Genomic DNA, 23,224 nt, shown 5'->3' on the forward strand with positions numbered 1-23,224 from the left:
ATTACAAAGTGCGGTCTCACGCAAATAAAACTGTTCAAGCACATCAAATATTGTTACTAGTTTGATTAAAGTAAATTGGAAAACACAGTAATAAAAAAATACACAAAAGGAAAAAAATGAAAATAAATAATTTAGGAACAAAATGACGAAATTAGCTAATGAGAAAAAAATGTATCTGCAAAAACTTTTAATTCATTTATTATTTAAAGAGGAGTCTGAATCCGAAAACTCTTGTGTGAAGCAAATATTATGACATAACCTCAATATAGTTATCTAGGGTGCAATGGAGGAGGTACAGCCGGTCTGTATGTGAATGTTTTATGGTGATACAAGCTGGTTTTTTTCCTTTATCTTGACACCAACAATTATGTGTAAAAAACGAATTGGATTACATGATGCTAGTTTCTCATTAGTTATAAATACTACGAGAACATTCATTCTATTAATTTGTAGCAACGACTGGCGGAAAATACGAATGCGAGAAAGTAAGGTTAGGACGTGGTTTGTTAACGTCCTGTGTATACATATGCTCAGCCGTAATTTGGCCAAGAACTGACATGGAATTAATTATACATCAGCAACAATTTAGTAGTTTTATGATTAAATCTGCTCAGCAGAAAGTTTCCTAAAATCAGGTAAAAAACTAAATCTATGCTACAATTTTCAAATTCGCCGTCAGAGATTTCCTGATGTCTTACGACTTTTGCTTTCATGCCTAAAAAACAACAAACTGAAATTACTGCTTTTCGTGAAGCGACCAAGATAAATGCTTTGAATGATCCGAAAAGAAAAAAATCAACAAGTGGTTTTTGATTACATTAAACATGAAACGACTTAGGAGAGCTTTAAACGTAATACAATCATGTTGCAGTTTTTGCAAGCTTTATCTTTATTTATTAGTGCTGCCATAAATAAACAATCATGATACGCCAACTAAGATGGTAATGTAGTTACATAGATAGTTTAATTTAAGTACCTGCACTGTGATATAACTAGAAGGATAGAGGTCGTAAGATATTACCTTGCGGTACACCTGTTATCTAGTTGAAACTTTGATGGGGTTCTTTAAGACATTAAGACTTTGTTGTTGTCAGTTATGTATCATTCGCTCTTCAATTCTGTTACAATGTATCTATTAACATAATAAATTAATTGAAGAAACATAAGGTGAGCTGATGAGGAAATAATAGCATCCATCTTGTTATGTTATTAAAATGAAAGAATGAAAATTGTATTGAGCGATTATTGGTGGAATATTAATGGTGATATGTAAAGTACACAGAAGCTTATCATCTATTGGTCGAGGTAACCGCGTAACGTTATTTAGGTTTTATTGTGGAGGTAATTTTAAGAATTTCATACATGAATCTAGTTGATAGGTAATTAATTATTCTACAATACAAAATCCCGTGCAATTTAATTTTTTTCAATTACCTCGATATTGATAATCTTAAACTTTGTTTAGTTTCGCTCCGGTGATCCAATATCAATTCCATTTCCCGAAGACAATGCGATTATTATTTTAGAAAGAATTTTTCATTTATTACCAAATCGGGATTGGCTCAACTACAAAGTAAGCAATATTGGCCAGGAATCGATACAACAAAAAAACCTAACAGCTAATAAAGTCGATTGTCTCAAGTGCTATTTCGCCGTAAACATCGACAAAAACGTCATGGTATTGAAAAATTGAAAAGAAATGTTTGAACACACAAACCCATAAAGATTATGGGAACGAAATCCGCGAGCACAATTTTAAGAGCCGTGCTTGATTGGAATGCTTTTAATCGATTTTATAAGGCCATAAACAGATCGCTATTGCCGAGATATGACACAAATTCCATGGGAAAAAGGCGACGCGCGAAAACAAACGGACGGGATGCAAAAAAGCCACACGAAATCGGCCCCGATCGAAGAAATTAAAATCAAACGACGACAATAATAATGGAACATGACCACCACAACGATTGATATCAGGATTGCATCAGTGGAGCTGCTAGCCGAGTTATTAGGATCGCGACCCCAATAATCCCTGCCACACCAACTAATAGATTAATTTTTTCACAGGATCAGTAAAAATAATCACATGAAATTTTAATCTTTTAACAATAGTTTGTGGTGCAGTTGGGATGCCACGCTTATTTTCAGCGAAGAAAAAATTTGGGTGTTGATGAATTATCGAGATGAATAGTTGGGCTCTTTCAAGTGAACTATACAGAGCAAAATATATATCACAAAACGTTCTGCTATTTAGAAACAGTGATAATAAAAACGTAACAAGGTGTCGAAAGAAAGATCTCTTGGAATTCAGATAATGATCAGTGCTTAGGTAATGAGTGTGCTCGAACAATTTAGATAGGAGCAACGTGAATTAGGAATTATTCCAGATTTAATCAGAGTTGATGATGCCACCAGCGTCGACAAAAGGTGCCGATCAAAAAAATAACAAGATGCTCGACACACATCGAAGCCTCTTATCAACAGTAAAACATGCTTGCTTTTTGAAATATCAACGGTTTCAGATAAGGGCTGATAGCAAGCTTTCGTTAAAATATGTATGTTCAAAAATTGTAGAAGAATTACAACAGTAGCAGCAAAAAACAAAACAAAAATCAGAAAATATGATAACTTACAGGTGCTATAATTGATCCTGAATAAAGCTCTTATTAGTTTCGGAGATCCCATATCTCTCGATATTCAAAAAATTGAATAAATAATTTACGTAACATACAGGTGTATGTTAAGTGCATTAATTTTAACTGGTAATAGTACTCATCAATTACAACTTTTCTAAATATTTTTTTTCGAAAACAAATTCTGAAGGGTTTTAAAAATTAATTTAAATTTACTAAAACTTTGCTTTCCAGCACCATCAAACGATTTTAATCTAAATAGCTACATTTGATAAAGAAATAAAACAAGGTGGTAACAAAAAACAAACGAAAGTGAGACCTTTTTATTCATCAAATGCAACATTCAGTTTTTGCGATTCCTATTTAAGAAAATGTTCAGATTTATAAAATTGCATTCAACGTGAACGTCACGTCAAAATAAAAAGTAGACAAATGGCAATTCAATTTTGCAAATTCAAAGAAATTTTATTTAGAAAAGTTGTTGTAATTGATGAGTACTATTATCAGTTAAAATAAATGCACTTATTTTTGTTACACCCTGTATAAATTATTCGTTATTTAATGAAAATCATACTAAAGGTGTGCAACTGGACAGTTCATCAAGTTGGCTATGACTTTCTGATAAAAGAAGACAGCGAAAAGGGGATGCCATCTTTGACAGATATCAGTTGTGTTTTGCGTCTTTTTTTGAGTTGAGTTTCGTTTTCTGTGGAATTATAATAAACCATCTGCTTTCACAATTACCTAAAAAATTGTGTGTACCGGTCGAAAATCGCGCCTTTGTGTATCTCCATAGAGACGGTTAAAGTTTCTTTTTTTTCTGAGCGGAGTAGAAGGTATAGTCCATTTTTTTTTTAAATCAATTGTCAATGTCAAAATTCCCTCAAAGACCAGGCTGTACCACCCTAAAACCTTTGCTTTCGGGACACCTCTATCGTAAAATCTCCCTAGATCAGGTGAGGTTAATCAGTAATTTTCAAATGTCAGAAAAGTTTCAGGTGTAACCAAATTTTATACCAAAAGACAAGAAATAAAGATGATAATCACACTAAAAAGTGCAACTTAGCATATACAGGAAAATGGGAATTTATTTAATGGGTTATATAAGCAGTTTACCTATTCATTTTCAGAATCTAACACCCAATTGTCTTCCGAATATGATTCTATGGAAGAGGAATGTCCTCAATTGGTAGATTTCCCATCAATTTTTTCCAGTCCTCTCTAATCAGTTCCTCGCAGTGACGAACCCATATATTAAAAGAAAATACCTCGAATATGATGTGTGCATCTTTACTGCAATTTAGCATGGTCGGTTTTTCTGTCTGCATTTCTTCACGTAATCTGATCATAGCCAATTTTTCTCGTTGTGTTAGATCCTTGTTTGCGGAAACTCATTTACCTTTGTATTTTTATTTAAATGTAATTACGCCTTCAATAGCGCAAGCGCCTTTACATCAAAATGACTGACATATAGTTGACATTTTACGTTGCCAATCTAATAACTATCAAATAACCAGTGGTTTATACCAACATGACAACACTTTGACAATTGATTTTTTTAAAAATTGGAGTATACATACGTCAAGTCCTAGGAGTAGAAGTGTCCACAGGCGGCTCGACCGGGTCAAATGTAAGGTCATTTGAAGTATTTGTGACGATTTATTTATCAATTACACGAAATATTTAATAAATAAATTATCCCCATTAAGAGAAACCCGCAAAAAAGCGAAATAACGAAATTATTATCCAATATTTAACCGATTCGATTGTGTTTAAAGACGAGCTGCCCCTTGTGGGACTTGTGGGCGTGTCCGTGGATGTCAGATCAGATGTCAAACAAATGTCAAAAATATCGCTAGATTGCTCTTCAGTGTTAATAGGTAAACAGTTGTAAGTTGTAATCGTTTGCTATTTACGTTTTGATAACGTTTGTTGTAAGTATTTAGCGAACATCTGAAGTGTGTACTGTTAGAAAACGAAATGCACGGCGAACGACGTCTCAAAATTGATGCAGATCGCGGCAAACTCAATGTAGATCTAATACCATCACAGTTCTGGGCGAAAAGTGTATGATTTCTACATAATTGCTCCTGATGCAAAGTTTCTGGCTACATAGGTATAATTTCTGAGTTTGCTAGTTAATTAATAATTATTATTGTAGCGGTTAGGTCTTACTTGTCACAAAGTGTGACCGCTTTCGATGCAATAAAATCACCAATTTGACAATGAGAGATATCGAAGATTTGGGCTCTGGTATTGTAGTAAAAGTTCAGCATACTAAAAATTACAAACCGCGATCATTCACCATTTTGGGAAAGTTTTACGTAGAAATTTGCAGAAAGTGCATCGGATAGAATGGATAGCTTTGTAAACTTTACTAATATTATCGAAAATTCAAGTACCAATAACAAGGGAAGTAGAAATTACTACTGCCTTAAAATTTGAAGATTGTAACTGCAGGAAAAGAAAATAAATAAGTGAGTTCATGTTTGATTTTTTTTGTGATCCGTTTGAAGATTAAATAGTGTATGTCATTCAGATTAGAAGCTCTTTTTGTGCTTCGCCCAGTTGCCGACCTCAACTGCGTTTCGATCTTGAATCTCTGGGCTCAGCACAAAAAGACACTTGTATACTCTTAATGAAATAATATATGTACTATTTTCAAACATCTGTCGCAAATTTGGTCCACCTACAAAGAATTCAACATAAAATAATGGAAATTAACAATTATCCGATGATGTTGGAAAATGTGATGAGAAATTTTCATCGTAGAGTTTTAAAATGTATCGATGAAGGTGGTCAACATTTTCAACATCTTCTATGATTTTAAAATTGTCTTGGTGTCCATTTAATGCTTTCAACATAAAAAAAAAAACATCTAACATAAAAAAAACATCTAACCTAAAATTTTACAGATTACACTTCGCTGCGACTTTCATTAAATTAAGAGGTATTCAATGTTACCAAACGTGTAGCCAGAGACATCTCCTGCTCTAATTATAAACCTCTTTGATAACCTGGCACTCACATTGCATATAAAATAGAATTAGTCAAAAATGTCAGTTCTTAACGTAGTCCTAACCTAACTGTTGTCATTAATCTGCTAAGATTAATTAAGGTTACTTAATGAACTTTTCAATTTAACACTCGGTATTACATACTAAACTTAACCTTAGTTTAACGGATAAAAATAATTTAAAAATTATTACTTTCTTTTTTTTAATTTCATTTCTTTAATTATTATTAATTAATCTATTCTTTATTCTTTTAAAATGAACAACGGTAGAGCAGTAAATAAAATGAACTAGTTCCTTGATAAGATTAACACATTACTTACGCAAGTAAATAATAGTTATTTATGCAACGACTTTTTGTGTAAATTGGGCTTTTCTAATTGCCCGAGGGACAAGATTAAAACACGAGCATACCGAGGGTTTTAATGCCTCGAGCGCAATTAGAAAAGCCCAATTTACCCAGAAACGAGTTGCATACAAAATTTTATTGTTTGAAACGACGTCCCTGAAGCTTCCGAATCTTTTAAAAATGGTTTCGCATTTGCTTTTGACCAGTTTTGACAAATTTTTCAAGACCTGTCAGAAATGTAACGTTGAATGTGTTGTCTAGGGCAACGGTTCGTTATCTGCTCATTTTGCTTTAGGGCAGTTAAGAGGCAGTTTACAAAGGAGAAAAATGAGGATTTATGACAGTTGAAAACAATAAAATTAAATAATTGTTTTGTTCTATTCTTTATAGTAAGTCAAAGATATCGTTTTACATACAGGTATCTTGTTTTATTAAATTCTCAATTTAATGCATATAATTCGTTCTGTAAAATGACTGCATCTACAATAAATACAAATGATAACATATTTCTCCGAGCATTGAGAACGGAATATCTTATCTTAAAAATGAAATCAGGATTAATTATGAGTTCGTTAGTAATTGTTACTTTTGTTCTCTTTTATGTGTCAGTGATAATTACGTCTCCACATACTTTTATAATTGCAACGTGAAATATTTGAAATATGTACAAGATTATTGGAATGCTGTTCGTATTGTGATTTTTTACCTTGTTAATCACCTCTCTATTTTATCCCAGCTTGATGGTTTCAAGAAGTATTAAATTTGGCACGCTTATTACATTATTTTTTTAAAAATAGAAAAAATGCAAGAAAATAATCAAAATAGAAATTTCCAGTTAACGAAAAAATCTACGACCATTACAAATCTATAGTTATTTAATGATTGTCAATATTAGTTTTTTGCAAGCAAGAAGATTCGTTTTCAATAAAAACTGTATTTTGTCCAGAGTGCGTTCATATTGAGAAGTACATGGGCGGTCCTATGATTTACGTGAAAACCAATTAGGCTGGACACCACGTAATTTTCAAAACTAATGGAACAAGAACGATCATAATCGTAGAGAAATTTAATTGTACACATTTAATTATGCATTAACGAAAATAAGTCAGTGAATATCTAAAGAACTGTTAGAAATAAATCATTATTGGTGTTGAAAACACTTTTCAATACCAGTTGCGAAAAATGTTTATTTTCTAACGAGTTGCTAAAAGAGTGACGTTCCGAAACTTCAGTCAATTTTGAAAAGTGACACATTTTACATGTCAAAATTAGAATAATAAAATTTTATATACTTACAGAAAAGTTTTGCGAATTTTTTTAAAATGGTATAGAAAAAAGTTTCATAAATTGGCGAGTTCTTCCACTGATTAAAATTAACACACGTATTTCAGATACACCCTCTATGTCGATAGCTGTGATTGTCTATCACACTTGGAAATCTAATCTGTGAAAAATATGTTCCATTTAGAAGAATGGAATAAATGTCGAAACCCTAAAAATAAAATTTACAGTTTCATTCATAAATGTTATTTCCGTACACGAAAAATAATTCAAAAATATGTCAAAATCATTAACATAACAGAAAAAATTAATAACCTTGGACATTTGTTAGTCTCGGCGACTTAACAACGTCCCAGCAATTTGACTCAATTAAGTGAAAAGCGGTGGCTTTCTTTACGAGCCATTACTTTGCGCGATAAGCGTCATACCTAGACAAAGACCGTCTCGGGGTAGCAAAGGGGTGCGTTACAATAAATTTGTCATGTGATATTGATGGTCCAGTTCTGTTGCGTCGGCTTGAATTATAGCGTGTAAGACCGCGGCTCGCCGTTATCCTCTTACATATCGCACCCCCTTCGGCCGGGGATGCCAAGTGGGAACGGGGGTGAGCACTAAATCACCGGACATGCGACCGGACAATCTTATCGTCGACACAAAGGACAATATGGCGGAACTCGCGTGCGATGGCCAGATTGCGTGTCTCGTCGCGGGCTTTCCTCGAGCTTTCTTGGAGCTTTCTGGAGGCGCCGCGCTTGTGCTTTTCACGCCTCGGGACCGCCTCGCGGAATTTGTGTCATATCTGGCCGGTGGTCTCGGGAAATTGATTAGAAACAATAAAGCACCTGCGAGGTGGCGCGGCAGTCAGGCCGCCTTTATTTATCGCTAGATAATGCCGCGAAAAACGATAAATTCTCGAAATCATGACCGATATCGTATTAAACCAGTTGCGTGTGTCCGAAGACGTCTAATACTTTTAGTTTTTCATGTTTGGCCAACATGTCAAGACTGATTTTTTTTGCAAAACTAAATACACCACACTAGGTGTCATGTAGATTAGAAAGTCCACTATAGTTACAAGAAATGAGCATGACCTCACACCCAGACATCAAGATAGTACATAAGTGTGTTAAATTAGTGTGAAACCGTAAAAAAGACTGTGGTGCTAGACAGGCTTTTAAAGCCCCTAGTTTTTAGGCAACCAAAAAATCACATCAATTGACCTTCAGGATAGTATAGTTACACTATGCAGGTAACAAATTTCTCAACCAACCAAGATGTAACAAGCATTTATAATAAACCTGTATTTTTTGTTATCAAAAAAGAGATTTGTGTTTTTACAAACTGATCACATTTCTCTGATTTTGCTCAATAAAATTATGGTGGGCTCCATATGTTGGTGATCTAGTTTCTATAAGCAGAACATATATTATATTTCAAAAATAATATGTAGGTATATGTATTTATAATTTTACAAATCATTAAAATATGTCTCCTGTAAACCTCTTCCATAACGAATAGAACGCCAATGCACATTCAGTACTGCTATTGTGTTATACAAAACCGTAAAAAGAATAAATTTAAGACGTCGATTAAGCTACGAATGTAAGCTAAGCATAATGATGCAATTAAAATCAAGACAAAAATACAAATAAAATTAATAATTGTTAAGATGAAGTCAACCGAGTATAATTTTAGTTTTAATACAAATTTCTTAATGGTTCATTCAAACAAATGGAATTTTGTTGTGGTAAATATGCAACCAATTATCTTTTTCCAGTAAATGCACCTACATACGCCGTACACCTACTACAATTCTTTTTATTTTCCTACTTTCCATAAAATATTTATTTCAAGCTTAATAACATATTTAATCTTCCATTTAAATGTATTCTTTTCTTTTCGCTGTGTAGGTATCTATTTTTAAAGAATCAGATTTTAAGAACCAAAACATTTCCTGTGGCAGTAAAAGTACGACAGTTAGTTCAAATGTGTATTTTTTTTACACTTTAATCTTTCTTTCTGTCTATCCCATCAACAGTTATTTACATAAGAGGACGGTGGTGGTGTTTTACAGCGCGAAAACTAGGTTCCAGGCACGAGGCGAAGCCGAGTAACGCGTACATACAGGGTGTTTCTGAAATAAGTACATTAATTTTAACTGGTAATAAACTCATCAAAAGGAACAACTTTTCTCTCTGCCATTTTGGCGAAAAACGTTGCGTAGTGGCTTAAAAAAATAGGAAAGATTTTCCTAAAACCGTTCGTATCTCCAAAACTAAGCTACCTAAAAACGTGAAACAACCAGATTCTTACGAAGTGGATTTTTTGCTATACGGGTAGATTTATTTGAATTTCGATTTCGGCGTTAAAACACGTTTTCTGGATGAAAATGGATGTTTTTTTCATATTAGCGCTGATCTCAATTAGCCATTGCAGTATTTAGTGGCGTAGGGTTATTTTAGTGAAAAATCTCTCCAATTTTTTTTTGGAATTAAACATCGTTTTTCGGCAAAATGGTAGATAGAAAAGTTGTTCCTTTTGACGAGTTCTATTACCAGTTAAAATTAATGTACTTATTTCTGTTACACGTTGTATATTGGGTGTAGCGAATTCGCCTCTCTTATTTCAGTTTCATTGATTTTAATTTAAGCGGTGTGGGGTCGTGTCACATCTTATGTTTCTTTTTTCATTGCAATCACAAATGTCAGGTTTTAATTTTTAATTTAATTCTTATTTTGATTTCTCAATAGTCTAAGGTACGATTATTTTCTTCATTTTTAATTACTTTAATTTCTTAATTTGTGCGGTAGGATAGGTAAGTTGATTTTTTATATTTGTTTAAATCTACTGTAGTTAGGCATTTTTCCTTAACAGCGCTTCAGTAATTGGTAGAGAACAGGAATCTTTGAAAAAACTTTAAAAAAAAAAGAAATATGTAACACAAATAAAATAACAGCATCATAAATCAAAGAAGTACTACTTCTGAGCCAGGTTCAACAAATCTGGATTTTTTGGTGTATTTTCAGGAGTTTGGGAGTCAATTAGTCTGTCGACAGATCCAGCACTCCTTCACGTAAAAGGAGTAGCGCAAAAGGTTCCCTTTCTCCTCGTGACAGATGAATGAGTAGACACATTTAAAGCCTCGCATGTCGTTCTGCGTTTCCGAGATAAATCGGTATCAGCATTTCGTAATTTGGCGTTTTCCCCGCGTTTAGAACGGTCGTAAAATTTCCGCGATTCCGTGGTGGAAACGTCCGAATGTCACGTAGTATTGATAGTGTCGAAGATTAGAATAATCCTGGAATGGTCGATGCACGAATGCACCGGTTGCGACCGTAAATCGACATCCCGTGCAGGAGGAGGCAGAGAGCAGAGGAGCGAGCGAGCGGAGAGCGTCCGAGAAGGCGATTAGGCACACAGGTGTTCGATGACTCGTTAAACACCTAACCAACCTATTACACATCATATCGGGAACCATTATGCACGGATCTACATGCACATACCATCACGATGTCCACAAATCACGGTGATTCATTATGGGCAAATGCGCAAAACTGAATTTCAATCATCTTAACGAGTTCACTGATAACTAGAACGCTAATAACGGAGACGTTATCACCAGAATAGCATCATTTCGTGAATCAGCGACGACGTGTGGGTTTTTAGTGCGAAGTAATATGTTAAAATTTGGCTTCATGGATTCGGCGGAAAGGACGTCCGCAGGAAGCAGGCCAGGTTTAGTGCATCGCTACGACATTTCTTTCTTTTCTTATTAAAAATCCAAATAGTAGATTATATCATTTAGAGTAGAAGTGAGTCTTTTTGTGCTGAGACCGAGACGAAGTCGAGGCCGCAACTCGGCGAAGCACAAAAAGACCTTCAAGATAAATTCTTTTACATGTGTCATTTGGAATACCTTACAAGCAAAACGTTCGTTTATTTATGGGAAGTGATAAGAGACAATATAAAAGGAAGTTATTTTTAGGGTGAAAGCTCAAGAGGAGCTTACTCGCTCCTTTTAATCGCACTTTAATCATATAAATCCGCTTAACCGCAGTGTTTCGTTATTGTCTGTTGACAATTTCATTATGAGACCGAATCAGGAGCAACATTGTAGAATCAGGGGGCCACTCACCGATCCGAACAAGTGTAAAGAAGGGGTCTACAAATCACGTCGAAATATCAAGTGGTGTTTATTATTCGAATCGAAACAGCTGCACGAGACAATAAATATTTCAAGACAGACAAGAGGATAAAAGTTGTTTAAAACAAAGATTTCGCTTGTGTGGATTTAAGTGGAGCCCCAACCCCACTACCATCGAAATCAAGATCGAATTGACGGTTAAGACTTACCGCTAAATCAATAAGGCCGGAGTCGCGCCATTCATTCTTTTGATTTGGTTTTATTTCGAAAGAAGCTCCTCATCCGGTATAAACAATCCGCCTGTTTCTCGGTTAGTTCGCACATTTCCGTCGGCGAGCCCTCTTTTCTTGGACAGATACCATCCTCCTCTCTCATTCATCCTCGTATTATTTTTCAGGGGTTTGCTTTCTTTCAGTTGTCTTTAATATCTCTCAAAGGACATCCTGGTCTTACAGCCCGGGACCATATCACGATCTTTTTTGTGATGCGGCGACGGCTCATTCATTCATTTTTGGTGGGAATCGAATTTTCGCTTGGAAACACGAAAATTTCCCTGAACAAGAATTTTGAACATTGCCGAAGGTAGTTTTAATGAACGAATATTGTTTTTCAAAATGTCGAAAGGGATTTAGCACGTTCTTAAACATGCGCAACACTGAAACTTTCAATATGTCGTAATAATAAAGTGCACGTGATAAAATAACTGAGTTACAAAGGCTATTTATTTTACCAGCTAACTTCTAGCTTTAAAATGTCCATAAATTACAGATTACGATTATGCTATTGTACGGAAATGACACCGTAACTGCTACACCAAACACTAGAAATGTGTCGATTTTGCATAAATTCCTCGAATTCACTGTCATCTGTTTGTTTCTGTTCTTTGAGGTATCTAATTGATTTACAGATTTCATTTTCGTTCAATTAGAAAAAACATAGGGTGATAAAAATTGTGACAATTATGAGATCGACCACAATAAGACTAATTAAGAAAGATTTAGCCAAGTTATTCAGAAAAGAATTATTCAAAATACATATTCCAATACATCGGGTGTTCATTTAAATTCCTCCTCAAAGTTGGAGTTAAAAAGTCGATTGTGAACGCACCACTCGTCAGTCTGCAGAGTAAAAACACAAAAAGTGAGGTTAGATTTAAACAGTTGATCCGTGATCTGTAATCCATGGTGCGTTCACAATCGACTTTTCAAGGCCAACTTTGTAAAGAGATAAATAAACGCCCCATACCTATAACATGTCATGTGAGTCATGTGGACAAAAGGTTCTGTTATTACTGACACTTCTGTACCTACTCATCATATACATTAAATTTGTAAATCATCCAAGCAATTAATAATTGAATTGACGATAACATCGTTAAGAATTAATAATAATAAAAATATATTAATTTGTTTTATTAATGAGTTCATCTCATTATATGGATTATTTGATTGTTATAAATATTACAAGAAGTAATTAAAAGTGACAATCAATCCGATGATTTGGGCATTATCGAAATACGGTGGACAATTAAATAGCTATTTATGCAACGAGTTGCAAAATGAGCGTCTTTTTTGCACTAGACATGAAAAAAAATAGCAATTTTGCTGCGAGTTTCTTACAAGATTTTTTCTAATTTAGTTACGAAAAGCACACATTCTAATTAAAATCCTGTTTAAATCTGCTATTTCAATAATTTTCCGGGATAATATTACTAACGTCACTTTTTAATACTAGTGATAATATAATGTCACTTTTTAATACTAGTGATAATATAATGTCACTTTTTTGACTAGTTATTAAATGAAGCACGTTTGACAACTAAAATGACATATCACAATGGTTACTTTTCGTAACTGAATTAGAAAATAATTATTTTAAATAGGTATTCAGTTTTACTGAAATAGATATTCTGAATTTTTCTCACAGGCAAAATATCTGGAAACCGTCGATTATTTTGTTTTTTTAAAGTGTAAATTGAAAGTCTGTAATTAGAGGATGTTGATAGCTAACCTAAAATTTATAAACAAAAAATCTTTCTGTTTCTTTTCCTTCTTTGCAATGTTTTAAATTAAAAATAAAATAACTAGCGATTCTTATTCTCGAAGCAAATATCTTGCTAAAAACAAGCATGTTCAATTATGCGCCGATTAAACATAAACAAATGTCATTCGCGTCAAACGGCGGGAAATTCAAACTTTACACTGTTCCAAATGGTTTACTTTTTTCAACGCCTAGGTACTCAGTCCAGGTTTTCATTTGAACGCATGATATATTCAGTGACTTAGTAAAAATAACAAGAACTGTGACCTATCCTAAGGTAATGAAAGGTTGCTAGGTTCACCAATTCCTGACGCGTTCAATAACAATTTGTTTTTTTAATGACTAATAAAAAAGTGATAAAAGAACAATAAGGAATGAACAATGAGATAATAAAAAACTAAAAATGGAAATAGTCAACACCAGAGAAAAAAATAGGTATGGAGAATAACATTTTCGTAAGAGAAATAAAAAGAACAGGGAAATTTGACAACAGTAATAACAACCAATTGTTAATTGAAATTTACATTTCAAAACAGTTATTAATATGTAGTTATTTCCACAGCAAGTGAGTATGTAGAAATGACTACCTCAAAAAAAATATACAAAAATATACATAAACAAAAAAAATTAAATTTTCGATTTTGTGAAAGTTTGTCAAAGCAGAAAGAGTTCTGTAAATAAACATCTGCAACCAGACATTGAAGTAAAACATTTTCATTCAGAATGACGAGTCAAATATCAATTAACATGTTTTTTTCCTTTATGTATTTACTTTAACCTACTCCGTGCGGTAAAACGTTTATTACCACATGACGTGCGATAAGATACGTAATTACATGTCTGAAACGCGTGGGATAAATAGGACGAAAAATGATTTGCAAAAATCAAAATTTTCGTATTTACAAAAATGTTATTTCATGTTTTGAATATGTATTCATAGAACTTAAGTATAGAGTAAAGTGACCTAATATGGAATAGGTACTTAATATGGAATACCGTAATATTTTCTTTAATACTAGTGGCATCTAACAATTTCATCAAGAAGTAACACCCTGGAAGCAGTAGTGTGGTGCCCCAAACATTTTAACACTTTAGTACCAGAACTCACCACATAAACGGTAATTATTTGTTTTCGTGAGATTTAAAACTATTTTGTCGGGTGAGTAAATTTTATTTTAGGGTGCTAATAACAGGAACTTCTTCATTAGGTACCCTATAATCATGAGCATGCAGTGGGATGACTGTTAACATGCCTGATACTATTTTTCACGAATATGTAACCGATGTTTCTATAAATTTTGTTCATTCTCAAATTATGTTAGTTCCTAATATGGAATATATATTTCGACGTATCTTTTGACGTTTTTTTTTTTAAGAAAAACATCCAGATATGTTGTTTTTTTTTTAATTTAATTATCTGTTTTTATTTTATTTAAATATTTTATTTGATTTGTTTGTTATTGTTTTTAATATTTTGACGTTTTTCAAGGAAAGCATCTAGAATTGTTTTTTTATTTAATTATGTTTTTATTTTATTTAAATATTTTATTTGATTGATTTGTTTGTGTTTTTCTTAAAATAATAAAGCATTTAATAATTTTTTATAATCATAATTTGTAGTATTCCATATTAACCATAGCGGTACACTTTTTTTACTAACTGCAGAAATACTTTTTTGAGGATATTACGATTTACTGTTAAATTTTAAAAGCCTTGTTACCAAAAATGCTAGAATTGGCTTCATAGTATCTCCCCCAAATACTTTGCATTCATATTTTTTAATTTTTCCTAAATTTTCAACTTTTATTAATAAAAATAAAAATGGTATTCCATATTTGGCCACTCTACTCTAATTAAATTTCAAACCAACAAACTTCACAAATGCTATAGTTTGTCCAGCGAGAGATTGGTTGACATAAAAACCATGAAATTCTACGTAGAGAAAGTAATACTTAGCGCACGTAAAATTTGAAATATGTATATCCTTCAAGCAGTAACATTTTTGACCTCAAATTATGCTCTAATTAATGTATTCTAGTGCATTTTCCAGTGTTGGGTTAATTTAATAAAATTTAAAATCTCCCAATCTCTTGCTAGACGAAGTTTACCACATCGTTATATCATTCATTCTGTTTTTTTTTTCCAGGAGGTATTTATAAATTGCACATTTCAAAAATTTTTGCTTTCATAATAGTAAAATACTACAATTAAACGGGCAGTTGCGTTGAAACCAATAAAACCATGATTACTACATAAATCCAAAGTTAGTAAAATTCATCAACAACATTTACAACATCATTGTACTTGTTCACATAAGGTAATAAAAAGTAAAGAAAAAAACATTATAAATTGAAGAAAACACAAATAGTATATTATTATACGAGTTTAACAAGACGTTGTATTATTACATGAGTGTGTTTAAAGCTCGTCGTGCTTTAATGGAACAAATGTAATAATACGTCTTATTAAACGAGTATAATATATCATTTTATCTACTTTGCTTTACTAATCCCTGAAATTTCGGCTGCTCAAGCTTTCATACTAGACTAGGGACTTTCGCGTGGATTGGTACTAGACATCTGTCACTAAAATACATATAAGGTTATATTTACTAAATTTACCTCATAGCTTCATTCGTTACCTTGACGCCTGACGTCAAATGGCTGATGTTACCAATATAACTAAAGCTAAAAGTTACCAAAAACAGTTTAATAATATGCTTCATTATTAAACTGTTTTCGGTATAATAATGACCCTATTTGTAACTCAAACTAGATAAAATATATTGAGTGATTCAAAATGGTTGTGGATAAGTATGGCAACTATGTACGAAAATTCATGTGGCAACACTGCAGGTAGGATAAAGTTGACATTTCTTTGACAGTTTATAGTCGCGCTATGCAATGGTATAAAAAAAATCAAATGCAAGCATATGAAATGTCATACAAAAATCAACTCTACCCCACCCACACAGTAGCCATACTATCCAAATCATTTTGAATCACCCAATAGGTACCTATCTTGTTACGAGTTTGCTTCTTTTTCTGTTTTCATGAATTACCTGTAATACGGCTGAAGATTAATTTTGCACATTATTTCAAGAGGGAGATTCTTTCTCACATAAGTAATAATAATCAGTTGCAGCTACGTATGTTGGGTGTGCACATGATCCTTGGAGATGTGTACGAAACTAGGTCACAGGTCCAGGACCGAGACATTGACCCCAGTTTAGTTTATTGGTTTTTGGAAATATGAGCTCTGAAGTGTCAAGAGCAATTTCAAGTGGATGCAATTCGTTTATATTAAAATCATAACAAAAGATAATTTTTTGTGTTTTTGTTATCTCGCTTGAAACAATAATATACCGGTAGACAATAAATTAAAATTCCAAGAAAACCCATTGGTAGCCTCACGAGAAATAATTACGATCTGTTTGGACTAAGAATCGGCATTTTTGGCGCCACCATAAATGCTCTGTCTGCGAATCTGCGTTCGAAAATAGAGCGAAGATGTGAAGATCGCACTTGTGCGTTTCAATATCGTAAAAAATCACGGATAACGTCCAGCTATTACGGTAGTTCAACTAATAAAAATAACACAATACAATCATTAAAATAACGAGCGTAAATAAAAATGCAACAAATTGTCAATAAATAAAATTTAACAATGGGCAATGTTGTTACGAACAAATAATGATCTGGCATACAGGGAATTGCTTATCCTTATCGACCCATAAGGCACAAAACCATAATGACTTCGAAATTACGGCATCAATTAACCGTAAACTCTCAAACACCTATCGCATCGGCGTGATTTTATCATAAACATCTGCAAATCGACGGGGAAAAACAATCCCACTCGCCTGCAACCGACTGCACTTTTTCATTGCCAAACCCGAAGAATAGAACAATTAAACATTAATAACGGGAGTTATTGTCGTTTTATGCCGGTATGACTGAATATTAGTCAGTTTTATGGCCTCGTTTAAATAGCAGTTTTAAGTGGCCCATTTTTGCAAAGAATTAACTTTGATGAGGAGACGGACGTCACCGCAAATAATCGATTACCGGAGCGACCGCTCCTGCGGCCAGCAGGAACCGCGTCTCATAGGCCGAAGATGAGCCGACGAGACACACCCAGCGTGAAGACGAGTCGAAACGGCGCATCCTTTGGGACAAAGGCGGGGCCAAAGTCCCGCAGGATCGCAGGAAGGAGACGCGCGGTCCAGGTGGATCGAACGGGAACTGCAAAAATTCCAATTTGTGCCGGTTTTACCGGGGATGAAAGGCTTTTAGTGCACAAAACCGCAATGAATGATTTATAAATAATACAATTTTCACAATAACATCGAAATACAAGTGCGATACTCTGTCAATGTGCACAAAATTTATCTGAAAAGTGGAAATATTTATGTATTCACATCGAGTGGAGCTAAATTAAATTTTTAAAAATGGATTTTACACTACACATGTCATAAAAAACTTCCTGCCCTGCTACTAGTCTACTAAATTTAAGTCTAAACTTGCGTTTCATCAAGCTTTCATTTGTGTCAAGATCTCCACTGCGATGTAATAGTCGTTTAAATTTAGTCTCCAATTAAATGTTTAACTGCTGTAGATTAATTGAAAAGTTAAATTTAACTAAGGGTCAGATTGTGTCCACTTTTTTAAACGCGATGAAAGGGGACTGTGAAATTATCATAATATTGTGGCGTTGCACCGAGAAAGATTTGTGCAGTACTAGCCAAGACTAATGTTGTTTAGGGATAAATATTTAGGAAACACAATAAAACGTGCAGAATGTAGTTGATGATGGAGAATGCAGTTTTAAAATCTAGGCGGCGATTGTACAGTAGCTATTGCTATTGTCGTGACGAATAAAAACTTCATTAAAATGAGAAGAGCAATAAAAACGTAATTGTACCGACGTGTACAGCGACCTTCAAAGTTAATGCCATTAATCGATAAAAATGTACAACTTTCTAAGATTGTACAGTGACTTCTAAAAGTAATGTTATCAAGTAACTGCAGTTATGGAAGGTGCAAAAACTACCAATAAGAATATATTTAAAACGATATGTTTCATTAAAAATCTGTTCAAAACGTAATTAACAACTATGTAATTAATTTTTTTATTTCACAGTTGGTAATTTTCTAAATAACAATTTGAAATAGTTATTTATGGTACTAGTGTGTTAGAAGGCATATAAGTCACGCGAAAAAATAGGTAAACCACGAGTTGAAAACGAGTGGTTTAGTTTTTTCCCGCTAACACACGTGTGCCATGCATAATTTTATCCAACACCTCCAGAATATCCTTGAAAAATGATGACAATTGTGACATTTTTATTTGACAATACATATTACATATTTGATAATATAATAATATAATTATTACCATAGCATTTTTTTTTAGATCACTAGTGACTTATATGCCACTTTATTTGTTTCGAATCACCATAGTTACTGTCCTAGTATGTATGAGGTGTTGGATAAAACAAATTATTTGTCCAGTTCTAAAAATTGTTAATGATAAATATATAGATATGTTAAAAAAATATGTATAAACGAAAACACTCAAATTAAAAACAAGTACCCACTGTCTTTTTTTTAAGTTAACCAATTAAAATCTCAATACATAAAATGTCTAAACAAAAGAGATCATCATCGAACAGCATAGGAAAATAAATGAAAAACTAGTGCGTATCTACCCCAAGAGTCCGCTTTTAGACCACTACTAAGAAAGTCCAAAAGTTTTTATAAAATGGGTATCGAAAGCAGCGATTACGTGGTAAAGCTCACACAAAAAATAGTACCTATATTGGCGGGAAAATTTTTAAAGTCACCAAACAAAATTGTTTGACAATTGCACCTAAATTAAAAAATGATCAGGACACTTCACTAAGCATCAAGGATTCACCGAATTGGTAAATCAACAAAAAAAAATATCATAATCGTATCTACATGTTGTTTTCTGAAATAGCTTTCCGCTTCATTCTAGAAGGAATTCAAAAGAATCAAAAAATGATTAAGACCTAATATCGAGTTTTTAGAATAATGAAAAAATCGACGTGTCAATCAAAACATGAAAAGTACCTATTTCCTGTTAAGGTATAAAATAAGAATTCATTTTAAACAGTCAGTTATGAAAAAATATTTTGAAAACAATTTCAGCGTTTTTGGACAAGAAATTCAAAAAGCCGTATCAAAATTGTTGGAAATAAAAATTATGTAGTTTGTATTTTAGTTGAAACGAGATGTGTCAAAAGCACTGACGTTAAAACGTTTAATAAAAAAAAAAACTAAATTGGGAAAACTGAGCGATTGTCGGGACTAAACTTGTACCAGTTAGGTTAATTTGTTTTGTTTTTGCGTCTCCCCTCGAAGAAAAATGAGTCCTTCGTCGGCCTGAATGCCGCAATTTAAAATCCCTTTTTCGCCTGTTCGGTAACTGGGTGACCCACATTCGTTTTTCGACATTTGGCACTTAAGAGATGGCGCTTACCTTGAGCCGTGACTCTTCTCGCAACAGACTTGGACCTCATCGTCGAGGCTCATGCACCGCGAACTCGCACGAAACCCGTCTTCATATCATGAACTGACACACCGGACAGCTGCGTCAAGACGGCTCTGGACGGAGACAATAAGAATCACGATCGTCTTTTTTCATGCACGCTCAGACCAATCACAGGCCACTATTCGCTGTCATGTTTTATCACTTCTTCGAGGCGACTGTGCTGTAATTTTTGATTTGGATCGCGGTTGCCGTGTGGTACAATAAAAGACAAGCGACCGTGGGTCCGTTCGCGTCGTCTTAACGCGATCGCGTCGGCCGTGTGTCGCGCGTGCTTCTTTTGTTCGTGCGCAATTGTTTGCGCACGGGCACGCCCCCCGCGATGCCACGCCAGTGGTGGGTAGATAAGAGCATCACGGTCGATATTCCGGGATAGTCCGGGTATTCTCCCGGATTCCCGGAGGGCTGTGTACCCGGCCCACTGGATTGATGCATATGTAATTTGTTTGTTCGGGTGCCGGTGCGGCTCTTGTTTGGCTACGGCCACGCAAACAGATGCTTGCGGTTTGCAAGTTTATTAATTTGCATTGCTGTCTTTGCCGTTCCGTTAGGGGTAGGCACGCAAACAATCGCCTCTCGCCGGAGACCGCGATGGGGTCGGGGTGGGCGCACGGCTTGTTCGTTCTCATCCGCAAATATGCGCCCGCCGCACTACACTCCATTCATTATTAAAACCAAGGAGAACTGTCAGCTGTCACACCAACGGCAACCCAGAACGCCGAGGGATATTGCCCACTGTCATGTTTACATCACACATATTTATTTAACGCCTACTATTTAACTATTTTGTTTTCGGCAATGCCTCCGAAAAAAATTCAACAAATGGAACAGGTCTCCGTAACGAATAAGTTTTCAGCTGTCAGAACTAGTTTGGCATTTATTTATTCTGAAGATATACTGTACACACTTATAAAATTCAAAAATCAGTGTATAAAAATGTAAATGTTTATTAGTGGCTCGAAAGATGACAAAGTATTGAAAAATGTACTAAGAATGTAATTCTTGTTGATACTAATATTGGGTGATTCAAAATGATTGTGGATAAGTATGGCAACTATGTACAAAAATTTATTTGGCAATCGCATGTATAGGATAGAGTTGACATTTCTTTGACAGTTCATAGTAGCGCAATTTTGAAAATTGTCAAGTCAATATGCAATGGTATAAAAAAATCAGATGCACGCATATGAAATGTCATACAAATGTCAACTATACCTACCCCACCCAATATATGTATAGTTGCTACATTTGTTATTCCTTTTATTGCGACATTAAATACAAAAAGCAAATTCGAAGAATGAATAAAGAAGAGGAAAATGAAGAAAATTAACTAGAGTTCACACTCACAGTATGTTGTTTCCTCAGCAAGAATCCTATGAGATACCTATGAATACATAATAATAGGTTTTAACATGAAAAGGACGTGTTAATAGTAGACTGGGCCAGTTTACAACGCTCGTTTCACTCGCGTTTTAAAGGCTCACGAGTGCGAAAAAAGCCCAATTTACACAAGAACTTGTTAAATACAACAAATTGTGAAATTTATCAAAATCCGTTCACACAGGAGAAAATTCTCAAATTCTGACAGTGTCGAGCAAAAAAAATTATTATAGTTTACAATATACTTTTTTTTCTGGAGTTTCTGGAGAAAACAACGCAATTTGGAACTAAATACTTAATTGAATAGTAAATTTTATTTTAGCCACTCTGTTTTTAGGTATGTATGATATTAATTTTGCTAATACATATAACAAAAATATAAGAACAAGCAAAATGATAAATTCGTGCGAAATAAGGTAAAGTAACCTAAACAAAATTTTATTCTTTATTCTTTCATTTGCATCAAAATTACAAATTATGTACAAAAATTACCTTAGAAATTGCTATGACAAAAACAAGACAGAAATACTTAATAAACAAAAAAATTGCAGTTTTTGCTTACCGCCTTTCTTGTTTATTAGGTTATCATATTTTTCAGCCTTGTATAGAGAAAAATAATATCTTGAAAATATTAGCAACAATATTTGGTAGGTAAGAAAAAACTTAAGAATGATAAGCATAATATGTGATTACAAATTAGGGGAAACCGGAGCATATTGACACCAGGGACAAAACAAGCACCGTTCGCCCTTTCGTTCTTATAGTCGTCCAAGAACTTTAACGTTGTATTGCAGACCCTATCCTTAAAAGGTTTTAACTAGCTTAGCAAAGAAGCAAGTAATAGACGTAAATAAACAGTTTGTGATTTTTAAAACAGTGCTGTTTTTCTCAGGAGGAGATATCAAATAATAAACTTCTTATTATTGAAATTGAAGTGTACTATATTGACAATACATACTTATTTGATAAGAATTTTTATGTTTAGGCTTGCAGTACTCCCAGTGTTAGAAATTGAGATAATTTTTTTAGACTTTTTAAATATTTTGTATCGGAAAATGATTTGAATTGTTTTAAAAGAGTCTTGGGAATATCCTGAAATTTTACATTTCGGTAACTTTTGCGATAAATAGGATAAGAAAATTACACAAAGGTGTATAAGACTGTGCACACAAAATATTAACTGTGAAAATACGGGATGATTTATTAAAATTCCGGTTTAGGCGTCTATGACTTTTTTGATAAGCACAATTTAATTATATCACAACAACGTTAATTTTGAAATTAATTTTTGGCGTTAATTTTTTTGTAAAATTTCCAATAATTGCTGGAAATCATACTCTGATGCCCGTTTGCACCACATATCAGTTTAATAAATATTAACTAATGTAGTATTAAATTTAATAAATACCTAAATAATTATATGATTGCACCATCACAAAATGAACGAATATTAACTAATATTTTAGTAAATGATTTTTTAATTCGAAAAGGTGCCTAATGACATTTTTTTGCGTCATATATCAAAAAAAAGGAAACCTGGGGCAAATTTTTCCACTTTTGAAAAAAGCACTCATTTAAACTTGGTGCATAAATATAAAAATATTGTTTCCAACAATAAAACCGATGCAGTTGCGGTTGAAGAAAAGGAAAAATGTTGGAAGAGAATTACAGAAGAATTCAATTTTGAATCCCCTAATGGTATTTTACCATTAGGGGATTCAAAATTGAATTCTTCTCAAGACTCAAGAAACTCTTCGAAGACTTTTCCTTAAGGGTGGGGTTTACCTGATTTGAAATGGTCGAAAAACGG

The 23,224-nt window shown here is 33.7% G+C and overlaps 1 protein-coding gene across 1 annotated transcript in view; it reads right to left on the minus strand.

The window, feature by feature from the left end:
• Positions 1–20,178, minus strand: part of LOC138138315 (transcription factor hamlet-like) — a 107,555-nt gene extending 87,377 nt beyond the window's left edge. The window contains 1 exon segment of the mRNA XM_069058153.1: positions 19,966–20,178. Coding sequence (XP_068914254.1) covers positions 19,966–20,005 — 40 coding nt within the window. The 5' untranslated portion in view covers positions 20,006–20,178.
• Positions 20,179–23,224: the final 3,046 nt, after the last annotated feature.

This window comes from Tenebrio molitor, chromosome 9 (assembly GCF_963966145.1).
Source record: "Tenebrio molitor chromosome 9, icTenMoli1.1, whole genome shotgun sequence".
NCBI classification, from domain to species: domain Eukaryota; kingdom Metazoa; phylum Arthropoda; class Insecta; order Coleoptera; family Tenebrionidae; genus Tenebrio; species Tenebrio molitor.